Source organism: Gymnoscopelus microlampas (assembly GCF_963454915.1).
Source record: "Gymnoscopelus microlampas genome assembly, chromosome: 15".
Taxonomy (NCBI): Eukaryota; Metazoa; Chordata; class Actinopteri; order Myctophiformes; family Myctophidae; genus Gymnoscopelus; species Gymnoscopelus microlampas.
The window spans coordinates 27,056,072-27,077,806 of record NC_139952.1 but is presented as its reverse complement, the minus strand read 5'-3'; the positions used below and the strand labels follow the sequence as shown (position 1 = coordinate 27,077,806).

The following is a 21,735-nucleotide window of genomic DNA, read 5'->3' as shown; positions in this document are numbered from 1 at the left end:
AGCAGGACATGTGACAACAACGCCACCATGTTGGTTGTGTGTAATGCGGCACTGAGCTATTACTCCCCATTTTACAGAGCTTTGTTTAAGTGGTTGATTATAACATCAAGAAACGGGTAAATGATTATTGTATACATATTCATCATTCACAATCCATGTTACATTCTGGTTTGCACCACTCTGTGGTGGTGGTGGTGGTCAGAACTAGAACACCGGGCATTAACAATTAAGCACTTTCAACTCGTCTGGCTTATTTTGGGCATTCCAAAATTTCAACAAATTTCAACTTGTATATTCACTTTTTTCACGTGACACCGTCGCACACAACAAAGTATAGAATAGAATTTAAGTGGTTAACAAATCGATAGGATGGAAAACCAGCAGAACTATCGGTCCCCAGGGACTAGAGAGAAGAACCTCTGGTTTAGACTGCACAACCCACGTTTTGACAACATCTTGTGGCCCATCCTAGTCTTCTTTTCTCTATCCATCTAGTAACTGGTACTTACTGTAATACCTTTCACATTCATCCCTTTCCATGTACGTGACCACATGACGTCACATGACCCCCCTCCCCTGTTATCTAATGACCCCTCCCCTTTCCAAAGTGCTGTTGCTACCTCCTCCCCCCTTGTCTAGAAAGAAACAAATAAACTAAAAAATAAAATCTAGAAAGGAAACATACAGTACTGCGTAAATGTAGAGACGACGTAAATTTGATAAATATGACTGTGGCGTCAATCGTGTGGTGAGTGAGACAGGTGTGTTAAGTGCTTTAAAACCAACATCCTGACTCTCTCAGACCTGCCATGCAGATTTTCTCTATTTTTCTCACACAGCCTTTCTTAATAAAAACAAAACCCAAAACGATGAGGATTGTATGTGATCTTCCTCAACAAAAAAGAAGAAAAAGATAAATCCTTTTCAAAATGAAGTTTGTCAACCCAGTGTTTGTAAATGTTTGTATTAGATTAGGTTATATCACATTTACATCAACCTTACCCCATTAACTGTGTTCAATCGAGAGGCTCTTTGACTCCCCAGATCAAGGTTTTAAACGACCGTAAAAAAAAAAAAAAAAGGATCTATGCTTTTTATAAAGGGGACAAAGTTAGAAAAATGAACAAACAAAAAAACAAAACATAAAAACAACAGTCAGATAAAACAAAACTAAATAAAAGGTCAAGACGAGGACTCTATTGTTTCACCAAACTTCACCAAGCAAAGGAAGAGGTCCGTCTCTGCGGTGTGGCACACCGGCACTCTCTGATGACGTACGTCAGGTCTGGCACAGCTTGATGACACGAATGTAAGTGAATTACAAAGTACATTTATGCTGTCGACAGGAAGAGAGGCCTTTTTCTAAAGCCACTGTCTTCCAAATTAAGTAATTCACGCATACAATGAACACCAACTATTTAATGATTTACCCACAAATTCTTTCTAGCTCAGAACCATATGACATCATATCTTCTCTGTGGCCCAATGGGACACTGTTTCCACTTTTGGCAGGAGAATCATTCCGTCCAGGTGTTCTCCTGACTAGCTTCATAGCTGCTACAGATTGTGGATTCACTTTCAAGAAGCTAACTCTACTAGCCAAAGGTTTTAATTTAGAAACTTTGTAGAGCTGCAGCCAGCCAAGCAGAGACATCAAACAATGCTTCAGTGTGCCACGCAGCCGCCGACAGACATCGAGCACGTAATTCCCTCACTCAAGATCACCTCATGAAAACCATGACTACCACCATTTGCTTGTATATTACTGAATCCATCTATCAAAATGTGTTATGAACTATGTGGACTTAATGTAAGGTGATAGCACGTATGGTAGGTTTTGCCTCTACAGTACAGTATTCAAGATAGAAAAAAAAGAAACTAACAGAAAAATACATTTTCAAAAACGAAAGAAATGAAACATAGATGTGGGCAATCGTAATTTATTTTAAGAATCCGTTTGAGTTTTTCCAAATCTCCTCGGCTTATTGACCAGCCTTTACTTCCCAATATTCGACCTGCCCTCGATGCTGACTTTCAGCTCATGTGGGATGAAAGAAGGTTTGGGCAGAACCAACGGGGGCTCCTCTTCTATTTTTTCTACCTTCCTACCCTCGGGAGCCGACCATCTCCGCTTGCGACTTGCTGATGGTTTCCTGGGGGAAGCCTCTGTGTTGCTGGCGACTTGACCTTTTGAGACCAACCCTCTTTCTTCAAACCCGAGTTCCCCGTTCTCTGCACCGGTCGCCCCTACACCCCCACTCATGGCACTCCCTCGTTGGCTGACACCGTTCTCCCACTCTCCGTGCCTGGAATTCCCTCCGCTGCAGGTTCTGGAGACGTCTGGGACAGCTCTGGGGGGTTTGAGGAATCCGTGGCCGGAGGCTGGGACGGCGGCAGGAGTGGCCAACTCAAATGTCTGGGTCTTCTTCAGTGAGCCGTTCTTCAGGTTTTTGAGGGTGAGGGAGATGCAGACGTCACCCACAGAAAGCTTGGTGCAAGGCAGCTCCAGAAGCTGGGTGGTCCGATCTGGGCAGCATGAAGACCATCCTTGGCCAAAGACGAAGAAAGGATATTCCACCAAGACCTCCACACACACCTGGAAGAGGAAAGAAGTAAAACAAACAATAGAACATTAGACACAATTTGAAACCGGTTCACACATGATAATGAGACTGAAGGTTAAGTTATACTTAACTCCCTACCCAGATCCCTACTCCACACATCATTAACTCTGCCAGGCCGGCAGGCTTTGTGTGTGTGTGTGTGTGTGTGTGTGTGTGTGTGTGTGTGTGTGTGTGTGTGTGTGTGTGTGTGTGTGTGTGTGTGTGTGTGTGTGTGTGTGTGTGTGTGTGTGTGTGTGTGTGTGTCTGACTGTGTGCAGCTAATCTTGGAAATTGCTGGACCGATCAGTGTCAAACATTGCACACTCCCAGAAGGCCAAGGAAGACACTCCACTCCAAAACAATGTTAAACGGGCCTCAAGGTGGCACTATACCAAGACGATTTACGCTTTGGCCTATAACTTGAAATGCATAGCAGTGGCGGCCATTTTGCTGTGCCACAGATAGAAGCCATTCATTTTCCCCATAGAGATTTCTCTATAAATTTATATAAATTATTTTAAGCCTGGAATCAAATGTTTTATGGTCATGATTCACCAGGAGCCTGGATGGCTAGGTTCCGGCTTAAAATAATTTATATAAATATTTTTGGAAAAAAATGAATGTTTCTTTTATCTATGGCACCACATAATGGCCGCCACTGCTATGCCCTATAGGTCATACTAGGTCGTACAATCAAATTGTTTTCCCCTAGATTCCTTGAATCAAGACACAACTCTCCCATATAGGCCACGCCCATTTCTGCCTAAGGACATTTCACAACATTTTTTTTTTTTTGGCCAGTACTCCTACAGACTTTGTCCAAAACTCACACAAATCACAACATGTTATCTCTGGAGTCATGTGATGAACATTTACTGTATCATTCAGACAGCCAAAAATGCTGGAAATGTCACTGCTGCAGAAACATTATGTTCTGTTCGAAGACATTACCCGACCCTTATAGTGAGAAAAACAGACAGGTGTGAATGATCCAAGCACCATCGAAGAAGAGTACACCCAGAAATCACGTGATCACAACAAAAAAAGATCGCCTCCTTTCATGTTAAAGGATTCACAAAAGTCACATTGTCTCGGATTTCTCTTGTGTATGTGTGTAGTGTTTTAAAAAAAACAAGCCTCTTGTTTCTTCTTGTGACGCACTTTGTTCTTATTGGTGAAGTATGTATAAAGATAATTTGGTCAACTAGTGCAGTGCCCGTTTGAGGCATTGCTGCCATTCGGTATGCACAGTCGGTTGGAACGTCATGCCATTCACAATTTCAAAACATTTCCAAAAACTTTTGAAAAAAAAAAGGTTAAATAATAGCAAAAGTAGCAGATCTAGCACATCTGCTATTTTCTCTATTCGTCATGTGATTAAGTATAAAGGACTTCCGTAGATGACACTAATCTCAGGATGAAGGTTGCAAAACCTTTGGAACCGGACTTTGAAGGGCAAGCCAAGCCTTGAGGCGCCCTACAGATAATTAATAAAGACGACGGAACAGAATCACAGGTTTGGCAGGCGAGATGACAGCCAGTCTAGTGCCGTACAAAGGGATGCCAGCCCAATTCCTATATCTATCAATTAGAACGGCAAGATCAATAGCACTGGATTCTGTGGTTGGGTCAAGCAGCATATCAACATAAAGACATGTTTATTAATCAGGACATGATCTGGATGTACAGTATGGAAGAATAAAGGAAGTCAAAGCAACATGGTAGAAAAGTAAAGAGGAAAATAACAATTGAAGATGGGAGGAAAGAAAGAGGAAGAGTGAAGGGAGAATGAAAGAGAGAGAGAGAAAAAAGGAGAGAATAAGAATGAGAAGGTGGGAGGCAAAGAACGAGAGATGGAGAAGGAGATGAAAGGAGCAGGCAGCGAATGAAGTGGAGTGGGCTGAATGAGAGAACAAACCAACGAGCGAGGGAGAGAGAGAACAATGTCAAGAACAATATGACTGCAAGAAGCAAACTTCATAGAGTGTTCTCCCTCTTGTATTATATAATTCTCAACTTCTCACAGTGTGAGTCCTCCAAGTACAGTATGAGCTCAAAGCTGCTACCACAAAAAATAGCAACACAGAAAAAAGAAAGATAACCAAGAGACACTGGAGAACAAGCAGAGAGATAAGTCAGAAGACTCTTTGAAAGATGGTCAGCTCTAGCAGGGTGCGGTATCAAAGACCAGGCGTGGGTGGGAGAAATGGTTAGGCAGGCTGTGTGGGCAGCAAACTCACAGCCTGGACAGATGCAGTCGATTATTTAGGCTTTAGCACAGGCCCTCCAAGAGGTAGGGAGAGAGGAGTGGGGTGATTTGGGAGAGAGGTAGCACAGAAACAGAAAAGATAAAGAAACTTTTAGGGATACTGTACATCAGTACAGACTCTGGCATCCAAACAAACTGATAGCAGGCTAATAAGACTAAAGGTCCTTTCACACGGCAAGCGGCTAACGCGCCTATGTAATTCATTTTCAATGAGAGGCGGGCGATTATTTGGGACGTGCGGAGAAGTTGAGGGGCGATGAGGCGAGCGGGCGCGGTCCCGTGAAACTTTTGCGCGCGTGCTCGTTTGTGCATGTGCGCGCGGCAAGAGCTGGATTGTGGTGAGCTTTAGTTTTCACCGCACCGCGCAGGAGGACAAAACAACAATGATCACCGCTGATCCGAGCGTTACCGCCCGCGTGAACCGCTTGCCGTGTGTTACGACCTTTATGCCTCTAATTTGAGGCAGAGAGCTACCCATGCACTGGGTAGTTTTCTCTCAGTTACTGTACACGCAGGCGCTAACAACATATCCCAGAGATTCCAAATTATTGTGAGCCTAAACTGTCACCTAACTGTAACGTGACATTTCTGATGTTGGTGTCAGCAATATTCTACTGACAATGTGCAAGTTTGACATAACTGCCAACAAATACAGTATATCTGTACAGTTTGGATTGGCCAGATTTGGATTTGGATCCTTAGAGCCCCACACTCTTGCTAGTCGGGCAAAAAAACTAAAGATTGGTATCATATACTGTTCAACAATTAAGTGCTATATGAAACCGAGAAGCCCTTACCACCATTTCATAAATCAAGGCCAAAGCAACTTCATTTTCTGTCTATTACAAATATGTAAATTATATGCAACCAAAATAAGGTTTAAAAATGTTTGTATTGTTCAATTCAAAGAAAGGGAAAAGGCCAGCAGATGGCTGCTCAGATAGCTCAGATGAGTGTATGGGGGGAGCTGTTAGGGGCTTTGCTCAGGGACACGTCGCCATGTACTGACTAAGCGTGCAGAGGCTCGAACCAGCAAACTTCTGATTTACAGACGGCCTCTCTACCCACTCAGCTACGGCTGCGCTAACATATTCTTGTTGCATCTGTCCTCCTGTTCTTGAAGCGTTATGCATATAAATACATAATAATTAGAGTGACTCTCTTCTATTCCTTCATCTCAGAACGTCTTTGAAGCTCCTTCACAGAACATGCATGTTGCATGATTGTCATCCTTGTGCATTGAAAATAATTATAGAGGGAATAAGAGGAGCCCTTTGAGGTTGTTGGGTTGGGTTGGGTTGAGTTGTCTGGTGTAATATGGAAACTTGTCATATGGCATCAACCACAGAGGCTAATGACGTTCTTAGAAGACTTGTTTGAAGTCTTCTTGTTTAGTTCATAAAGAAACAACATTTAATCATGCAAAACCCAGCATCCTATTTAATTCTGAGGGCTAACATTTGGCGAAAATAGTTTATCTACAAGCTCATAACACGTTGCGTTGTGGGCTTGTAGATCAGCTATTTTCAGCAAAGATGTTTAGTGTAGAGGGAAAAAAGGAGGGGGCTGAGTAAAGACCCCTGGGGTATTCTGGTCAACTAAGCCTGTTTATGAGTGTACAATAAATTACTTTATATTCATTACTTTTCTGAACACCAACATAAATAACTTAAATATGTAAAAAATGTTGTTAATCAAATCACCTGGGCACGGTGCTCGCCAACAGAGAACTGAACCACAGCAAAGTTGGGCGATGTGTGGCTCCCGTCGATGCGCTCCACGGTGGACGAGTCGATCTTCAGCTCGCTGCTGATCTCTGCACTCTGGATGAAGTCTTCCGTCTTCAGCTCCTCCACGCGCTTCAGCTCTCCGTCCGCCAGCTGGATGATGGAACCCTTTATGAAGTACGGGGGCATTGAGGGGGTTGTGACCGCGCCAGCGGCTAGAGGAGGAGCATGAGCGGGCCCCACCAGCCCTGGTGGAGCAGGAACCACCGGGAGGTGTAGCTGGGCTTGGATCACTGCCCCAGATGGGGCATGGTGGTGGTATGAGACGCCGGAACTCTCCAGCGTTTCTCCTTTGGGGGCGCCAGTGGTGATGTAGGCATGTGGGAGTGTGGCGGGGAAAGGTGAGCCTTGGGTGGACGCCGTCACATGGGCTGAGGAAGGTTCCAGGGTGGTGACGCTGCCCCCACTAACGGGGATGATAACCGGCTGCGCCCCAGGAATGAGCAAGTGCTGCGGCAGTCCAGTTTGGTAGCTGATTGGCTGCTGCTGGCCTCCACCACCCCCCGCAAGGTAGCCAATGAGAGGCGACTGTGGGACTGGGTAGATGCTGGAGGGGAGGCCCACTGAGAATGGCTCTGTGGCATTGTGGGTAGCGTGGATAACGGTGTGAGGAGACACTGTGGCGACACCAGCCTTCAGGCTGTCGACGCTCAGCGGGGACGGGAACACGAACGAGGAGCCGGACGAAGCAGTGGAGGAGGACGATGAGGAGGAGGGGGTGCGATTGACAGGTTTGCCCATGATGATGCCACCTTTCTCCAGGTGCGTGGGAGCAGAAGGTGGCCGCTTGTCCGGGCTGGCCCTGTGCGCCGGTGCCAGCTGGTGGTCCCCGTGGCTATTGGGCATCAGCATGACGGAGGTTCTCAACCCTGAGGGATCATGGGTAATGTAGTCCGAAGGTGGAGCCATCAGTCGGCCTTCGTAGGCCGACAAGGATGAACAGGACGGACCGTCCCGTGATTTACTCCCCGCTTTGGACAGGCCAGACTCAGGGGATGCTCCGAAGCGCCTGCCCCTCTCCACCTCCCCGTTGAGGAGCTCTCGTGGTCTGGGACCCCCATCCTCTTTCCTTGAGGGCCCGTCTGCATACTGCAGCACCACGTGGGACATCCCTTGGCCCAGTGTATGGTGGGGGTGCAGGGGGAGGGGCGGTAGCGAAGTCCCCCCTTGGTGGTGGGGTGACAGCACGGTCCGGGGGGCTGCGCTCAGAGCAGACTGGGAGGCGTGGTGGTGGGGAGTTGCGTCTGTGGGGGGCGGGGGCATGGACGCGCGTGCCAAGGACGCTCGCTGCTGGTCAAACTTGGAGATCTGGGAGGGAGGTGTGGAGGAGAGAGAGGAGGGCGGCGGGGAGGAGAAGGCCATCTCGGCATGTGAGGATCTCTGAGGAAGGAAGCTCGAGGAAGAGAGGGGCGGAGGGGGAGGGGGGAGCAGCTGAGACGAAATGGAGGAGATGTAGCCGGCGTAGGGGGCGGGGTATGGCGAGGCGATGAACTGCAGATTGGGCGGCAGCTGGGTGTAATGGATGGCCCCGCCCACCGTGGACTGGGAGACGGGGGAGGTGTACACCGTCGGGAGGGACGTGACCAGCCTCAGAGAGGACGAAGACGAGAAGGAGTCCGACACTGAGCACAGGGGCTTGTATCGCGCTCCCTCCGATTCCCCGATGCTCCCCCGGTGTCGTGTGCCACCGCCGCCCTCCGGCCCACCGGCTACGCTGGCCAGCCACGCCAGGTTCTCTGTGCGCTGGCTGTCGGTGGCTGGTGCCATGGCCAGGGGGCGCTCCTCTGACGCCAACGTGCTAGAGGCGAGCTCCCTCTTCTTCGGTGGTAGACACTCGTTGCTGCGCTCCTGGTTGGACTTCATCGTCGTCCTCAGCCGGGAGTCCCTCTCTCTCTCGCTATGCACTTGCTTTTGTCTGTTTTTGGTTAAAGTTCACAGCTTTCTCTGACCCTCTTTCTCTATTCCTTTCTGACTGGCAGTTTGGTTCACTTTCCTGTTTCTTTATGTCACTTTCTATTTTCTTTCGTCCTTCTCTCCCTTGCTTCTCTCTAGCTATTTTGCTCTCTCTCTTTCAGCTATTACACTGCTCCTCTCTCTCTCTGTCTCTCTGACAGATTCACCCTAAGCCCGCTGATTCACAGGAATTTGCTGAGATGACAAAAGGGAGACGCAGGCTCCTAAAAGAAAAGAGGCCGTTAGGATGGATTAGAGGGATGAAAGAGGGATTGGGGGAGGTGTGGAGCGGTGTGGTCCTTGGCGTCAGAGGGGTGAGTTCAGCGGGGCAGAGGAGAGAGGAGAGCCTCTGCGTTACACCTGCTGCTTCCTCCCAGGTCAGTGGGGGGGCGAGCACGCTGCACTTCATGTGGAATCATTTCCCTTGGAAAGCAAGCCGGCCCACACACAGCAGGGGTCTGGAGAGAGAGAGAGAGAGAGAGAGAGAGAGAGAAAGAGAGAGAGAGAGAGGGTGAGTGAGAGAGAGAGAAAGGGAGAGAGAATAAAAAAGGTATTTTTGGATTAACAGATAGGATGGGCAGGTACATGGACACACACGCTAACTATTATTGTACCGGTTTCTGTGTGCACCTGCGCACACAGCAAAAACATGAGTGTTCATTTAACTCAGTGCAAAAAAAAAAGTGTAACAAATGGACACAAATGCACCTGTAATACAGTGTGTGTTTGTTTGTGTATGTGTGTGCCATCTGTTAGTGCTGGGTGTGGAAGGACCCCTGTTGTGTAAGAAGGAACACTCACAGTGAATCTCATAAATAATATACAATAAGCAGCACGCGCGCGCACACACGCCCGCAAAATCTTGCGTACTACCATATTGACACCTGACCATATTAGATTACACTGGCACTACGTACTACACTCTCATCCTTGACACACACACACACTTTGTCCACTTAAAGGGACATTTCACTTTCGTTTGGGTTAATTTTAACGTCTACTCAGGCTTTTGTGAGCACCCCAGACAGTTTTTAAGTTTCTTGATTCAGTATTTAGATATTTGATGTTCATTTTATCAGACACGCCCCCTTCCTATACAAATCCATTGTAACTTCAAACTCCATTTTAACCATGATGGATTCACCCAAAACACTCACCCTTATGCGTGAGGAGGCTTTTTCATATTCAAAAAATGTGAGGGTGGGTGTCTGTCTGTCTGTCATACCTGACAACATTACGCTGCAAAAAAAAGAGGGCAATTTTCTGGGCAACGCCCACCTCCATATAACCTTAAACTAAAGATGAATAGAATAAACATGAGGATGTGACTTAATAAATGGGAAAAGTGATCAAAAGTCAGATCAGAAACAACATTGAGTAAAAACATTGTTAGAGAGAGAGTATGATAGTGTGAGAGTGTGTGTGTTACTGTGTGACTGTGTGAGTGTGTGAGTGAGCGTGCTGCGTGCGTGCGTGCAGGTGGCTAATGTTAGAATGTGATATGTTGTGAGCAATGGTACACGTATTTGTACTGAACCATTTTGGTACAAGGCATACAGCTGTCTACCGACCTGATGCAAAAGAAACACTTGTTTTGCGTGCGGAACGGAGAAGTTCCCACACAAACAGATTATGGGAGAACACCATACACAGCATGCTCTACACGACAGGACGCTACAAAGACAGCACGCTTAGCCCTAAAGCACATCATGTTGGCAGCCAAGAAGGAAGAGCTTTAAGACCCCCCGTTGTCATTAAGGTCTTGTGTGCGTGTGGGGAACACTTTGGTTTCTATGTGAAACACAACAACAGAAAAAGAAAAGTGGATAAGACAAAAGCAGTGTGCCACCATTGTTCAGCCGCGATCGGGTATGCTGCTGGCAACACATCAAACATTTTAAAATCACACACAAAAACATAGGCATAGCGTCCCTGATTGGCCTACAGCCCAATGCCCAAAGTGCACCGGTCTAATATGGACATGATGTTGGGAATCATAGTGTCCCTTTAAGCACCTGACACTGTTCTGGTGACATCACACTGAGTGGCATTCTATGATTGGTTTGGACATGGACCAATAACCAGCTGTCAATGTTGGACAGATCGCTTCCTGCGCCTTATTGGTTAGTCGATCAGAGTCTTATTAATTGGTCCCGTAGTGCACGTGTGTGGTGTGTGTGTGTGTAATGTGTTGCATTTCAAATTGATGTCTGTGATTTACGAGGTGTCACTGTATGCCACTACAACACAGTCAGGATAGACACACACACCCACATATCCACACGTACGCATGCACGCACACACACACACACACACACGCACGCACGCACACACGCACGACACCCACAGTGTTTAATCAAGTCAACACAATGTGTGCAAGGCGGAGGAGTATTGACTGATACTGTTGATCCATTGGGTTTTAACACTGAACTGCACTCATCTTTCTTTCTCTAACTCCCTCCCTCTCTCCTTACATCTACCACTCCTCCACAACTCTGTTGCTTCTGCCCATCAGCTTGTGCTTCATGGTTATCTTACATTATGTAAAGGGGCTATGCATGATGTATGCAATAACGCATGACATGTCCCGATATTTGACATATTATCAGTCCAATCTGGCAATACACATAGTTGTGGTTGTCAAAATAACGTCTTTGAGATATTACGATTATGCCTGTGAAGCAAGTTGTGTGTAAACAGAAACTAAATTGAGTTTTTTGTTTTGTCAAGTGGCCATCATGCAGGCTGTATTATGAAAACTTACCAAAGAACAAACAAAAGCTGTATTGTCAGGTAACTCTTTAGACCAGCAGTTTAGTTTCTTTATTACTGTTGTTATGGTTACATACAGTTTAAAGCTACAATCCAGACTTAATTTAACAAATAAAACAAAACAAAAAAATATGGTAGATTATGTTCATAGGTGGTCTCCCTACTCTTCCATTGAGAAATGTTGTGCACCGGACAGGACAATAGATGCACATGCACCGCCATCTTTACTGTAGTTGTACATCATTGCATACAATATTAATGGACACATGCCAGCCAATCAGAAACATGTATTCTCTGTGGCCATAGCATAAGTTTCTTTAGTTCAACTATGGTTTGTCTCTCCCCCTCCATCATTAACGATTCTAGTTGTGTTTCACTCCAGCTCTGTCTCGACAGAGGCTCCAGCCTGGCCTCGGTCACAGATAAGAGGGACCTTGTGTCGCACAATGACTTCACATCAAAATGATTCATGGCACACACATATCAAACACTGATGCTGTAATCTGCAATATTCAGACCCAAATATAATGTATATTCACACTATCATTCATCAGAGCTGGGCATATGAGTTCCATCAGTTTCTCAGGGGCCATCAGGTACTTTGTCACGCAGAAAGAAGTTTTAACAATCCAGGTGAATTGTTCTATGCATTCCATGTTGTGGTTGAAGGAAGTGAGGGTGGGGTCAACAGCCAGTCTAGAGGCCAGGATATGTGTACGTAGCTATATGATAGAGTTTGGTTTTGACCTACTTTGGCCTTTTGGAAAATAGCGTTTGTTTCAACAGTTTCTGAAAGCGAATGAAAACGAATTGGTTTGGACGAGTAGTCTATCCATAGAAAGAACAATTGTCTAATGCTTAATCTGTCTATCCATCTATCTATCCGTCCGTGAATCCATCCATCAATCAAGACTTTGATTTACTCGGGGAACCTTGAGATTTGTATGCTGCTGGCATAACACTAGGCTTGGAGAGATGGGTGTTTTTTTGCAGGACCGCTTGAGAAATAAAAGACTGGCCTCGAGAGTGATAAAATGGTACGCTCAGTCCTTAACAGCACAGTTATCTGTTATCTCTGAGTTCCATGCAGGTATGGTAGTAACAAAACCTTACACCAGTGCCAACATTCCCAAGTATTGTGAGTCACCGTTACTGTGTATGAGGCGTTCCTGATATGCAGCAATATTCTGTTGACAATGTGCAACTAGATTTTCAGGCCTTCAAATCCAGTCCTATATTGCGCTGATCAGAGCATGGTCACTGAGTTATGGCCATTTGAAGGGTTAGACACTGCTGTAACACTTAATATAGGATAGGATGACAGCCTTATCCAACAAGAATACACATCACGTCCATCTTCCCCTTTATAAAAAGGAAAGGCTATTAAAAGGTATATAGATCACATTTCCATGAAAACTAATAATAAAAACAATACATCCCCAGTGCTTTTCGAAAGGTGTGGAATAAAAGTACTGATTTCCCCCCAAACAATTATTGTGATTGTAAAATAATCTTTTTAATAATTTTGTCGGTCCAGAATCCAGAATGATTGCTTTGTTTACCTCTTTAATCCGTAAACTGACGGCCATGTGTTTCCGTTGTGCAAGATATTTCTTTCCCTAAATTATATTCTTACTATGTTGCAAATCCCATGATGGCTGCCTTATAGACATGATGGGGAAATAGTGTCCCTTATGCAACTGGGTGTTGTAAAAGTGCAACATCTAGTGGCTGAATATTTTCTATTCCCCCTTTAAATAAAGGGTATTTGTAGTGTGATCCCTGGGGGAAAATTACAGTAGTTCTACCACTGCATTTGGGGGGGGGTTGCGTGTGTGTGGAAATTTAGTAGCCCTCACCATCTACAAAGTTGTCCACCCCTGGTCTGGGGTGTTCAGGGTGCTCAGGGATACTTCAACATGAAGCCAGAGGAGTCAGGCTCTTCTGGTTCCCAGATGGCAGCTCTGCCTACTGAGTCACAGCCGCCCTATCATAGTGAAGCACATCGACTCGAAGAACAAACTGAAATTATTTTTCTTTCCAATTTTTTGGATGGGTCGTCTCTTTTCATAAGGATCACCTTTTTAGTTCTCAATCACCCCTTCTTAAACTTGTGAACTCAACAATCTGCGCTGCAGATAAGCATTAACGCTCAACCTAGAGGCCACAGTATGTGAAGTGAATAGCAACAGAATAAACAAAAGGAGGATGTAGATCTTGTAGATCTGTTCTTTTTGGCAAGCGACGCTGTCTTTCAAATGGAGTATAAATTAAGCTTAGTGTCCAACTGTCCGCATTGGGTCTCACCTCATTTCTCCTTCTAGGGGCAGGAAACTCTGCTGTTTACAGCTGTCTACAACACAACCACAATATATCCACAGCCATAATGAGGCAGGGCGGACGGTACGAGGAAGGCAGGGATTGAGGGAAAGAGAGAGAGAGAGAGATAGGGAGAGAGAGAGAGCAGCATTGGCTGACCTACATTGCATAAAGAGAGTATTGCTTCCCTGAAACTCACACGCAAACAGACTTCCACTGAAAAGCTATGTCACCTGAATCTTGCTGAGTGTGCAGTGTCTGTGTGTGAGGGTCCATATCAGATGACTTGTAACTCAAGATGTCTGTCCTCTACCAGCTACTCTCTCTCTCTCTCTCTCTCTCTCTCTCTCTCTGACACACACACATTTGCAGAGGGAAACTAGTTGCATAGCATTTGAGAAAGAGGTGTGTTCAGTGTGAAATAGAGCAATTACTTATTCACCATAAAGCTGTCCTTTCACAGCCAAAACACTCTCTCTCTCCCTCTCTCAACAACACACACACACACACACACACACACACACACACACACACACACACACACACACACACACACACACACACACACACACACACACACACACACACACACACACACACACACACACACACACACACAGTGTCCTACTACTGTATGTGGACAGTAGCAGCAAACACGCAGATGAGTTCAAGGTCAACTAATCCACAATAAAAAAGAGAGATAAGACCGGCCGCTATTTAATGATGTGCGCTGTAGAGGACCATTCAGAGAGATTTAACCCTAGAGCAGGCTGTCACATGTCAATGTGCATAATGTTAAAACTATCATATATAGAAATACGTACACTAAAATTCTAAGATTGGTCATGTACAGTAATGACAAACTGAATTTACAACCTTGACCTGTGCTTTTGAAAGAATTCGTATAGGTTCTCTAGAGAATGTAGCTCGTCAACAGGAAGCCATATGCTCATAAATATTCTATTTGTGCGTCTTGTTAAGTCAGTGACTTTAGCCATTAAAATATTGGCAAGTCAATAAAGGGCCGACTTCACAGATTTGTAACCTGAATCTATCATTCTATAGAGTACCAAAAGTCCTGAGGTCACTCCCACTACCCCTGGGTCACAGCGTTATTTCTTGTATTGGAATCGCTAGATGCAAAACTTAGATGAACTGTGTTCCAAAAATAAACAAACCACCACAGCGATTTTTGTCAGGTGTCGTTTATGATATTGAGTTACATCTGATAACGTCTGTGTTTGGAGAAAAAGAAAAGTCGTACTCTTTGAGTAAATAAGTACTTTTCCACCGTCAGTTGATGATTCATATCCATATGAGTAAAATCGCTGGGGTGGTTTATTTATTTCTGGAACACAGTTCTTATATGACGCTAAGATTTGCCCATGGGATTTCCAACACAAAAAATAACGCCCTCTAGCGGCAGTGATGTCAGACCTCAAAATCTGTCAAAATCTGACATAACCTCTATTGTATTTTATACCATGTATTCCATCTTGTTATATATCATTAGCACAGTCTGCGGAGCATGTCACACCCACATTTTGCTGCTTGTAACTGTATAAATGAGTGACCAAAAAACTGATTCTTTGAATTTAACACTTCCCAGTGCATTCTGTGTGTCAAGAAAGGAGCTCAATCTCAAATCTCTGCCAGGGTACATAAAATGTAGGCTGACATTTTATGTAGGCTGGCAGAGATTTAGTGTGCTGTTGAGTTTGGGAGTCTGTGTTCTTGTGTGTAATTGTTTGTGGATATATCTTGTGTTTGTTTGTAGTGTGCGCATGTGTATGTGTGTGTGTGTGTGTATGTGTGTGTGTGTGTGTGTGTGTGTGTGTGTGTGTGTGTGTGTGTGTGTGTGTGTGTGTGTGTGTGTGTGTGTGTGTGTGTGTGTGTGTGTGTGTGTGTGTGCGCGTGTGTGCGTGCACGCACGCAGCCACGTGCGTGCGTGTGTGTTGTCATAATCATAATGACAATCAAAGGGATAAGACCAGTGTGCATTATCTCACTGCTAAATATAGATCAGCTGATGGCTGCAGGTCAACACTTCTCCCTATCTGATCACTGTTTAGAAATACAACTATTGATGGTTCATTTAACATTGTATGTTGATGTGTGAAGCTTCTGTACTGCATGTATGTAACATGCATGTACAATATGTCCTGTATATGTGTCTGTCTGTCTGTCTACCCTACAGTATCTACCTATAGTATCTGAACGTGTACTGTATATGAGAGTGTCTGTGTGTGTGTGTGCATGCATGCCTGAATGTGTACGCACTGCGCATGCCTTAAGAGTGCCATGGTCAAATCACCTACTGTTTGACCATTTCTTGAGTGTCACACTGACACACACACACACACACACACACACACACACACACACACACACACACACACACACACACACACACACACACACACACACACACACACACACACACACACACACACACACACACACACACACACACACACACACACACACACACACACAGGGGGACCTGCAATTGACAGATTGAAGGAGAGGGTAACTAAGAGAGAGAGTGAATAAGAAGAGACAGTGAGAGAGAGAGAGAGTGTGAGTGAGAGAGAGGTAGCTAGAGAGAGAAAAGGAGGTCACCAAGGGAGGGAGAGAAAGTGTGAGGGAAATTAAGAGAGAGAGAGAGAGAGAGACACACACACAGAGAGATGTTACACAAAGTCTCTTTCAGCAAACAAACAGCCAGCGTTGCATGACTTGCACTTTATCACCCTCACAACCAGAGAGAGATAGAGACGCACACAGATCAAATGATGGAGTGAGAGAATCTGAAGTGAGAGTGAGAAACAGAGACATCACGCAACACAAAAAGAGAATACTTTTAAGTAGCGGCAGAATGGTAAACGTGCACAAAATGAGCAGCAATGTCGCAGAGAAACTAGGGCAGACGCAGAACTACACTGTTCTAGTACTGTGATACAAGTCAACAAGCATTCAGCGTGCGCACGCACAAATACACACACACACTTCTTTGAGAGCGTTAAACTGTGAAGCGTACTTACCAGGAGTAGCCTAGTTCTGCAGCACGCTACAATCCCTCTCTCTCTCCATCTCACTCCTCTCCTTTCTCACTCCTCTCTTGCTCGACCGTGTCCCTTGCAAAGCACCCCGAGGCTCTATCCCTCCCTCTTCCCCTTTATCCCTCCCTCTTCTCTCTCTCTTTTCCTTCCTCTTTTTCTCTCTCTCCATTCCTCTCTATTACTCCCTCTTTCCCCTCCCTACTTCTCTCTCTCTCGGAAAATCCCAAACAGATTGTAAGCGAGCAAGCGCGCGTGTGCACGCACGCACACACACACACACACACACACACACACACACACACACACACACACACACACACACACACACACACACACACACACACACACACACACACACACACACACACACACACACACTCAAAATCAGTAGCACAGAGAGACACATACACAATTAGTTGCATACGCACAGTTGGTTGTACGCACACACAAACACACACACACACACACACACACACACACACACACACACACAGAGCACACATCAGTAGCACACACTCACAGGGAGGGAGTCCCGCATGCAGAGCTCCAGTGTGTTATGCAAGCAGCTGACACTGGGCCAGCACTCTCACTCTGTTCCCTACACACTCTCTCTCTTTCACACACACACACACACACACACACACACACACACACACACACACACACACACACACACACACACACACACACACACACACACACACACACACACACACACACACACACACACACACACACACACAGCCCCTCCCACGCCTCGGCCAGCTTCATCAGGTATTCATTCAAAAAACACACACACACTCTCATACACGCACGCACGCGCACACACACACCAGCTGGCTACACGCCCAGAGCCCGCTTACAAGGAGAGACAGAGAGAGAGAGAGAGAGAGAGAGAGAGAGAGAGAGAGTGGGTGGGTGGGTGGAATGGTGTTGTAGTGAGAAGGGCAGACAAGGAAGAGAGGAAGGGATAAAGAGAGAGGGAGGGAGAGGAGGAGAGGAGAGAGAAGGTTTCTGAAAGTGACACAAAACTCTTTTGCATGCGTGTACTGTATTTACAGATTCACACACACAAATATACACACACGCGTCGCACAAACAAATACACACCACATAAATACACATGCACATGCATAAACGCATTCACACACACTTTCATACACACAGAGATATACGCGCAAACAGCTAGAAGAAGGTTGCAATGTTGTTAGTGCTGGAAATGTAGCACAGAGATCAATCCTGTCACACACATGCACGCACAGTCGCACACACTAACACAATCCAACCGTGGAAGAGCTCATCAATTCCGCCACAGCAGACAGTGACGGCAAGAGCCTCACACAGTGCACTAGCTCACTTTCACCACTAGATGGTAGGGCAGATTGTGTGGTCGACGCTATATAGTGGAATACCGTTAAGTTAGCTGACCTAGTTACAAAGACCCACCAAATATAGATGAAATGGTCCCCTGTATGCTGAGAGATGGATCACGAGAGATAACCAACAAGTACAGTATATATGCACTAAACATTTGCTTGTTCAAAGGCATGCAGGCACGCACACATGTACAGTATGCAATGCATGCACACCCCCCACACACACACACACACACACACACACACACACACACACACACACACACACACACACACACACACTCCTAATGGTCCCCACTAGACTCATTAGGTCTGGACGGTTGTAAAAAAGAAAAAACAACAACATCCTGTTTGTATTAGAGAGGTCTTCCTGTTATTCCAGGGCTGGGAAATATATCAAATTATCCAATATGATCAATGTGTTTTAATGAACAATATGGAAAAAGACTGAGACAGTGCTATAATTAAGGATTATGGAAATACAAGAAAGTAGTTCATCTACATCTACATCATCTCCTCATTTGTCATTTTGTCCAGGGTCATTCACAAACAACAGCCACCTTCTTCTGCCTATTCATCTCATCTAAACTCACAAACTATCAACCACAATTTTATACTTTGTCGTTCAACAATGTCTCGCAAAATAGCCTATAGCAGATCTAACAGTAAAAGCTCATTTTTCGCTATTTTTGCAAAAATCTATGCAAGTGCAGCCCTGGAGGCTTGATTAAGCAGGGTTTTTCAAACAGAGACAACAATGGAGAGGAAGAAAAAGCGAGAGAGAGAGAGAGAATGTCTGTTTGTTTCCTGGCTTTTGTTTTGTCAGGTGACCTCAGTGCATGCTGATGCTCTTTCTGTTGCTGTGGCAACTAATTGGAGACTTTAAGATTTGGATAATGGGTTTGTTTATGATGCAAGCTCCTGCAGTCATTTAATCATCACTTTGGCATTCACTAATTCTCCTACTGATTGTTGCTATAATAACACAATTATTCAATAAGCCTTGACTACATGCACACTCTACTACCTGAATGTACTGTATATTCAACAATGTACAGTACAATACTGCAAGTATGTGTCTTGTGTCAACTGTTGTTATTGGGTTGTAACAGGTACTGTACCAGATACTTCCAAAATAGTCCTTAAATGAACCTGAAACTTGGCAATAATGTCATTCTGTTCTCATGTCATCTCTTTTCATGTCAAATCTTTTCATCACATTTTCTTTCTTCAGCCTGTTTGGTGTTGAAACCACACTACAAAATCATGTTTTCACCACTTGTTGACCATTTTGTGAAAGCTGCTGGATAGCTGGGTGGATATCAGAGATGTTTCTCGGTGTACCAAACACCACGTAAACCTTCCCAATAGGGAGCGGCACTCCCTCTCTTGCGCAGCCAACATTTCATTTATTTCAGGGCTTGAAACCCACTGAAACCCTACATACTTAGTTGGCTGGTGTCCCCCAGGGTTCTACACTAGGCAATCTACTTTTTCCCCACCTATATACCAAATATCTTCGTCGGAAATAATATACTGCTATTTTCACATTTTTTTAAAATGTGTTTAATTGAAACAAAAGCCACACAGTGGCTTTAAAATTCTTTCCCTAACCTGCCTCTACATCTCCCCTCACTGACCGAAGAGGTTTTGATAGCTCAGATCAATAATGGATCATAGCCTGGCCTTGAATTCACTCAGTACGTCTATTTCTGGAGAGCAGGCAGTCCTAATTATTTTATACATTCACTGTACTATCTCTGCTCTACATCTGACATGTTATGATGTTTAATAAAGGCTTATTTCATACACCATTAATCAAGCTTCTAGGCTTTCAAAGGGTTAGGAGCCTAAAGTATTAAAATAAATATTGTAGAGGTGAAAGAATTAATGGTAGAGTCTGAATGCTCCTGTATGTATGCGTGTGTGTGTGTGTGTGTGTGTGTGTGTGTGTGTGTGTGTGTGTGTGTGTGTGTGTGTGTGTGTGTGTGTGTGTGTGTGTGTGTGTGTGTGTGTGTGTGTGTGTGTCCGCTGTTGAGTTGCTCTGATCGGAAATGGCTCTGATACAGCCTAAAATGCTGGACCGGATATCGGCAAATATACATGTCTATGCACCGATCCAATGTCACATAATTTATCACATGATAACTAATTTACGCTAAATAATTCTTGTTTTTTGTTAGCAGGTGGCTGTTGCACTACTGACTTATCTGGTCTCTGAACTATTTAAAATTGTATTTAAATAGTAATTGTATTTTCTTTGTGGCTGTGGTTTAGTTTTTTAAAGGAATTGCTATTTATTTATTTTCAGTTATGACTTGTCAAACTAGATAAAAGAACGTTCAGTCTTTATACTGTATATGTACAGAATTTGTTTATGTTTTACAAAGGGTTTAACCAGATCCAGGCCAGCCAACAATGAAAGCAGTCATACTGTATCACAAGTTCACAAGCAGGGTTAGTAGTATACAGCTGTAAGAAAATACTGTACAGATCTGGGCAGGAGGCAAGATAAAATAAGATGGCCTTTATTAACTCTTTAACTGCCAGAGTTAAAAAATCGTCTACAGCTGCCCTTGCCAGCGATTTTGAGCGTTTTCACTAACCTTTGAAAAAACAGAGAATATTATTCTTCGTTAACGTTCCACTCGGAAAAAAGACATAGGGGGTCTCGGAGAATCGGGGGGGGAAAAGCGTGCCGTCGCGATAATCCATTCCATAGTTATGGGCAATTGAATGTGGCTTGTTTTCGCAAAAAAAGCAACAGAAATAAATCCTATAACACTAAACGAAACCAGCTTCATTTTGTTGTGATCACGTGATTTCTGGGTGTACTGGGTGTCATCATAATCATTCACAGGCTGTGGAAGAGCGCCCTCTATCGTAAACCACTGAAAACACCACATGACGAGAATTCCGTCATTGGCGGTCTGAGACTTGGAGTGAAATGACGAGAAATCTCGTCAACATCAACCTCTAGATTTAGTAAACTGGACCTGAGTTGGCTTTGTAGTATACTACTACTTTTTTCCCCCGTCTACATCAAATCTACAAGCTCACGATCAACACGTTGTGACGCATTGTGAGCTTGTAGATTTTTGTCTAATGTTCCCCCAAGAATATGGATGCTGGGGTTCAAGTGGTTAATCCCAGAGGCGAAACCGATTGACACAAGGGATTACACATGAAAAAAAGCTGTGGATTCATGAGTTCAATGATGAATTAATCAATTAACTGTTCAAAATTAGATGAAGCTCTGCTAACGGAGTCGTTATTATGTCTCTTTTATTAACCTTCTATCCTTTAATCCCTGTGTTTCTCTCTGTGGAGTGGAGAGCGGTCTCTCAGTCACTAAGGAAACTGACGAAATGTTTCTATATTTAATGATATACACTCATATATCAGAGGTACCACTGCCACACACACACACACACACACACACACACACACACACACACACACACACACACACACACACACACACACACACACACACACACACACACACACACACACACACACACACACACACACACACACACACACACACACACACACACAACCCCTCCTCTCTCTCTTCCATTTCTCACTTTC

At 44.7% G+C, this 21,735-nt stretch overlaps 1 protein-coding gene across 6 annotated transcripts in view; it reads right to left on the bottom strand.

The window, feature by feature from the left end:
- Nucleotides 1-614: 614 nt before the first annotated feature.
- atxn1a (ataxin 1a) overlaps nucleotides 615-21,735 on the bottom strand; it is a 142,577-nt gene continuing 121,456 nt past the window's right edge. For 5 of the 6 annotated variants that reach the window (XM_084079900.1, XM_084079901.1, XM_084079898.1 and 2 more), the window contains 2 exons: nucleotides 6,576-9,070; nucleotides 615-2,596 (listed from right to left, as the gene is read on the bottom strand). In XM_084079900.1, coding sequence (XP_083936026.1) covers nucleotides 1,997-2,596; nucleotides 6,576-8,522 — 2,547 coding nt within the window. In that variant the 5' untranslated portion in view covers nucleotides 8,523-9,070 and the 3' untranslated portion in view covers nucleotides 615-1,996. Of the gene's footprint in view, nucleotides 2,597-6,575; nucleotides 9,071-16,747; nucleotides 16,859-21,735 lie in introns of those variants that run through there. The other variant, XM_084079903.1, reaches the window with a different exon arrangement.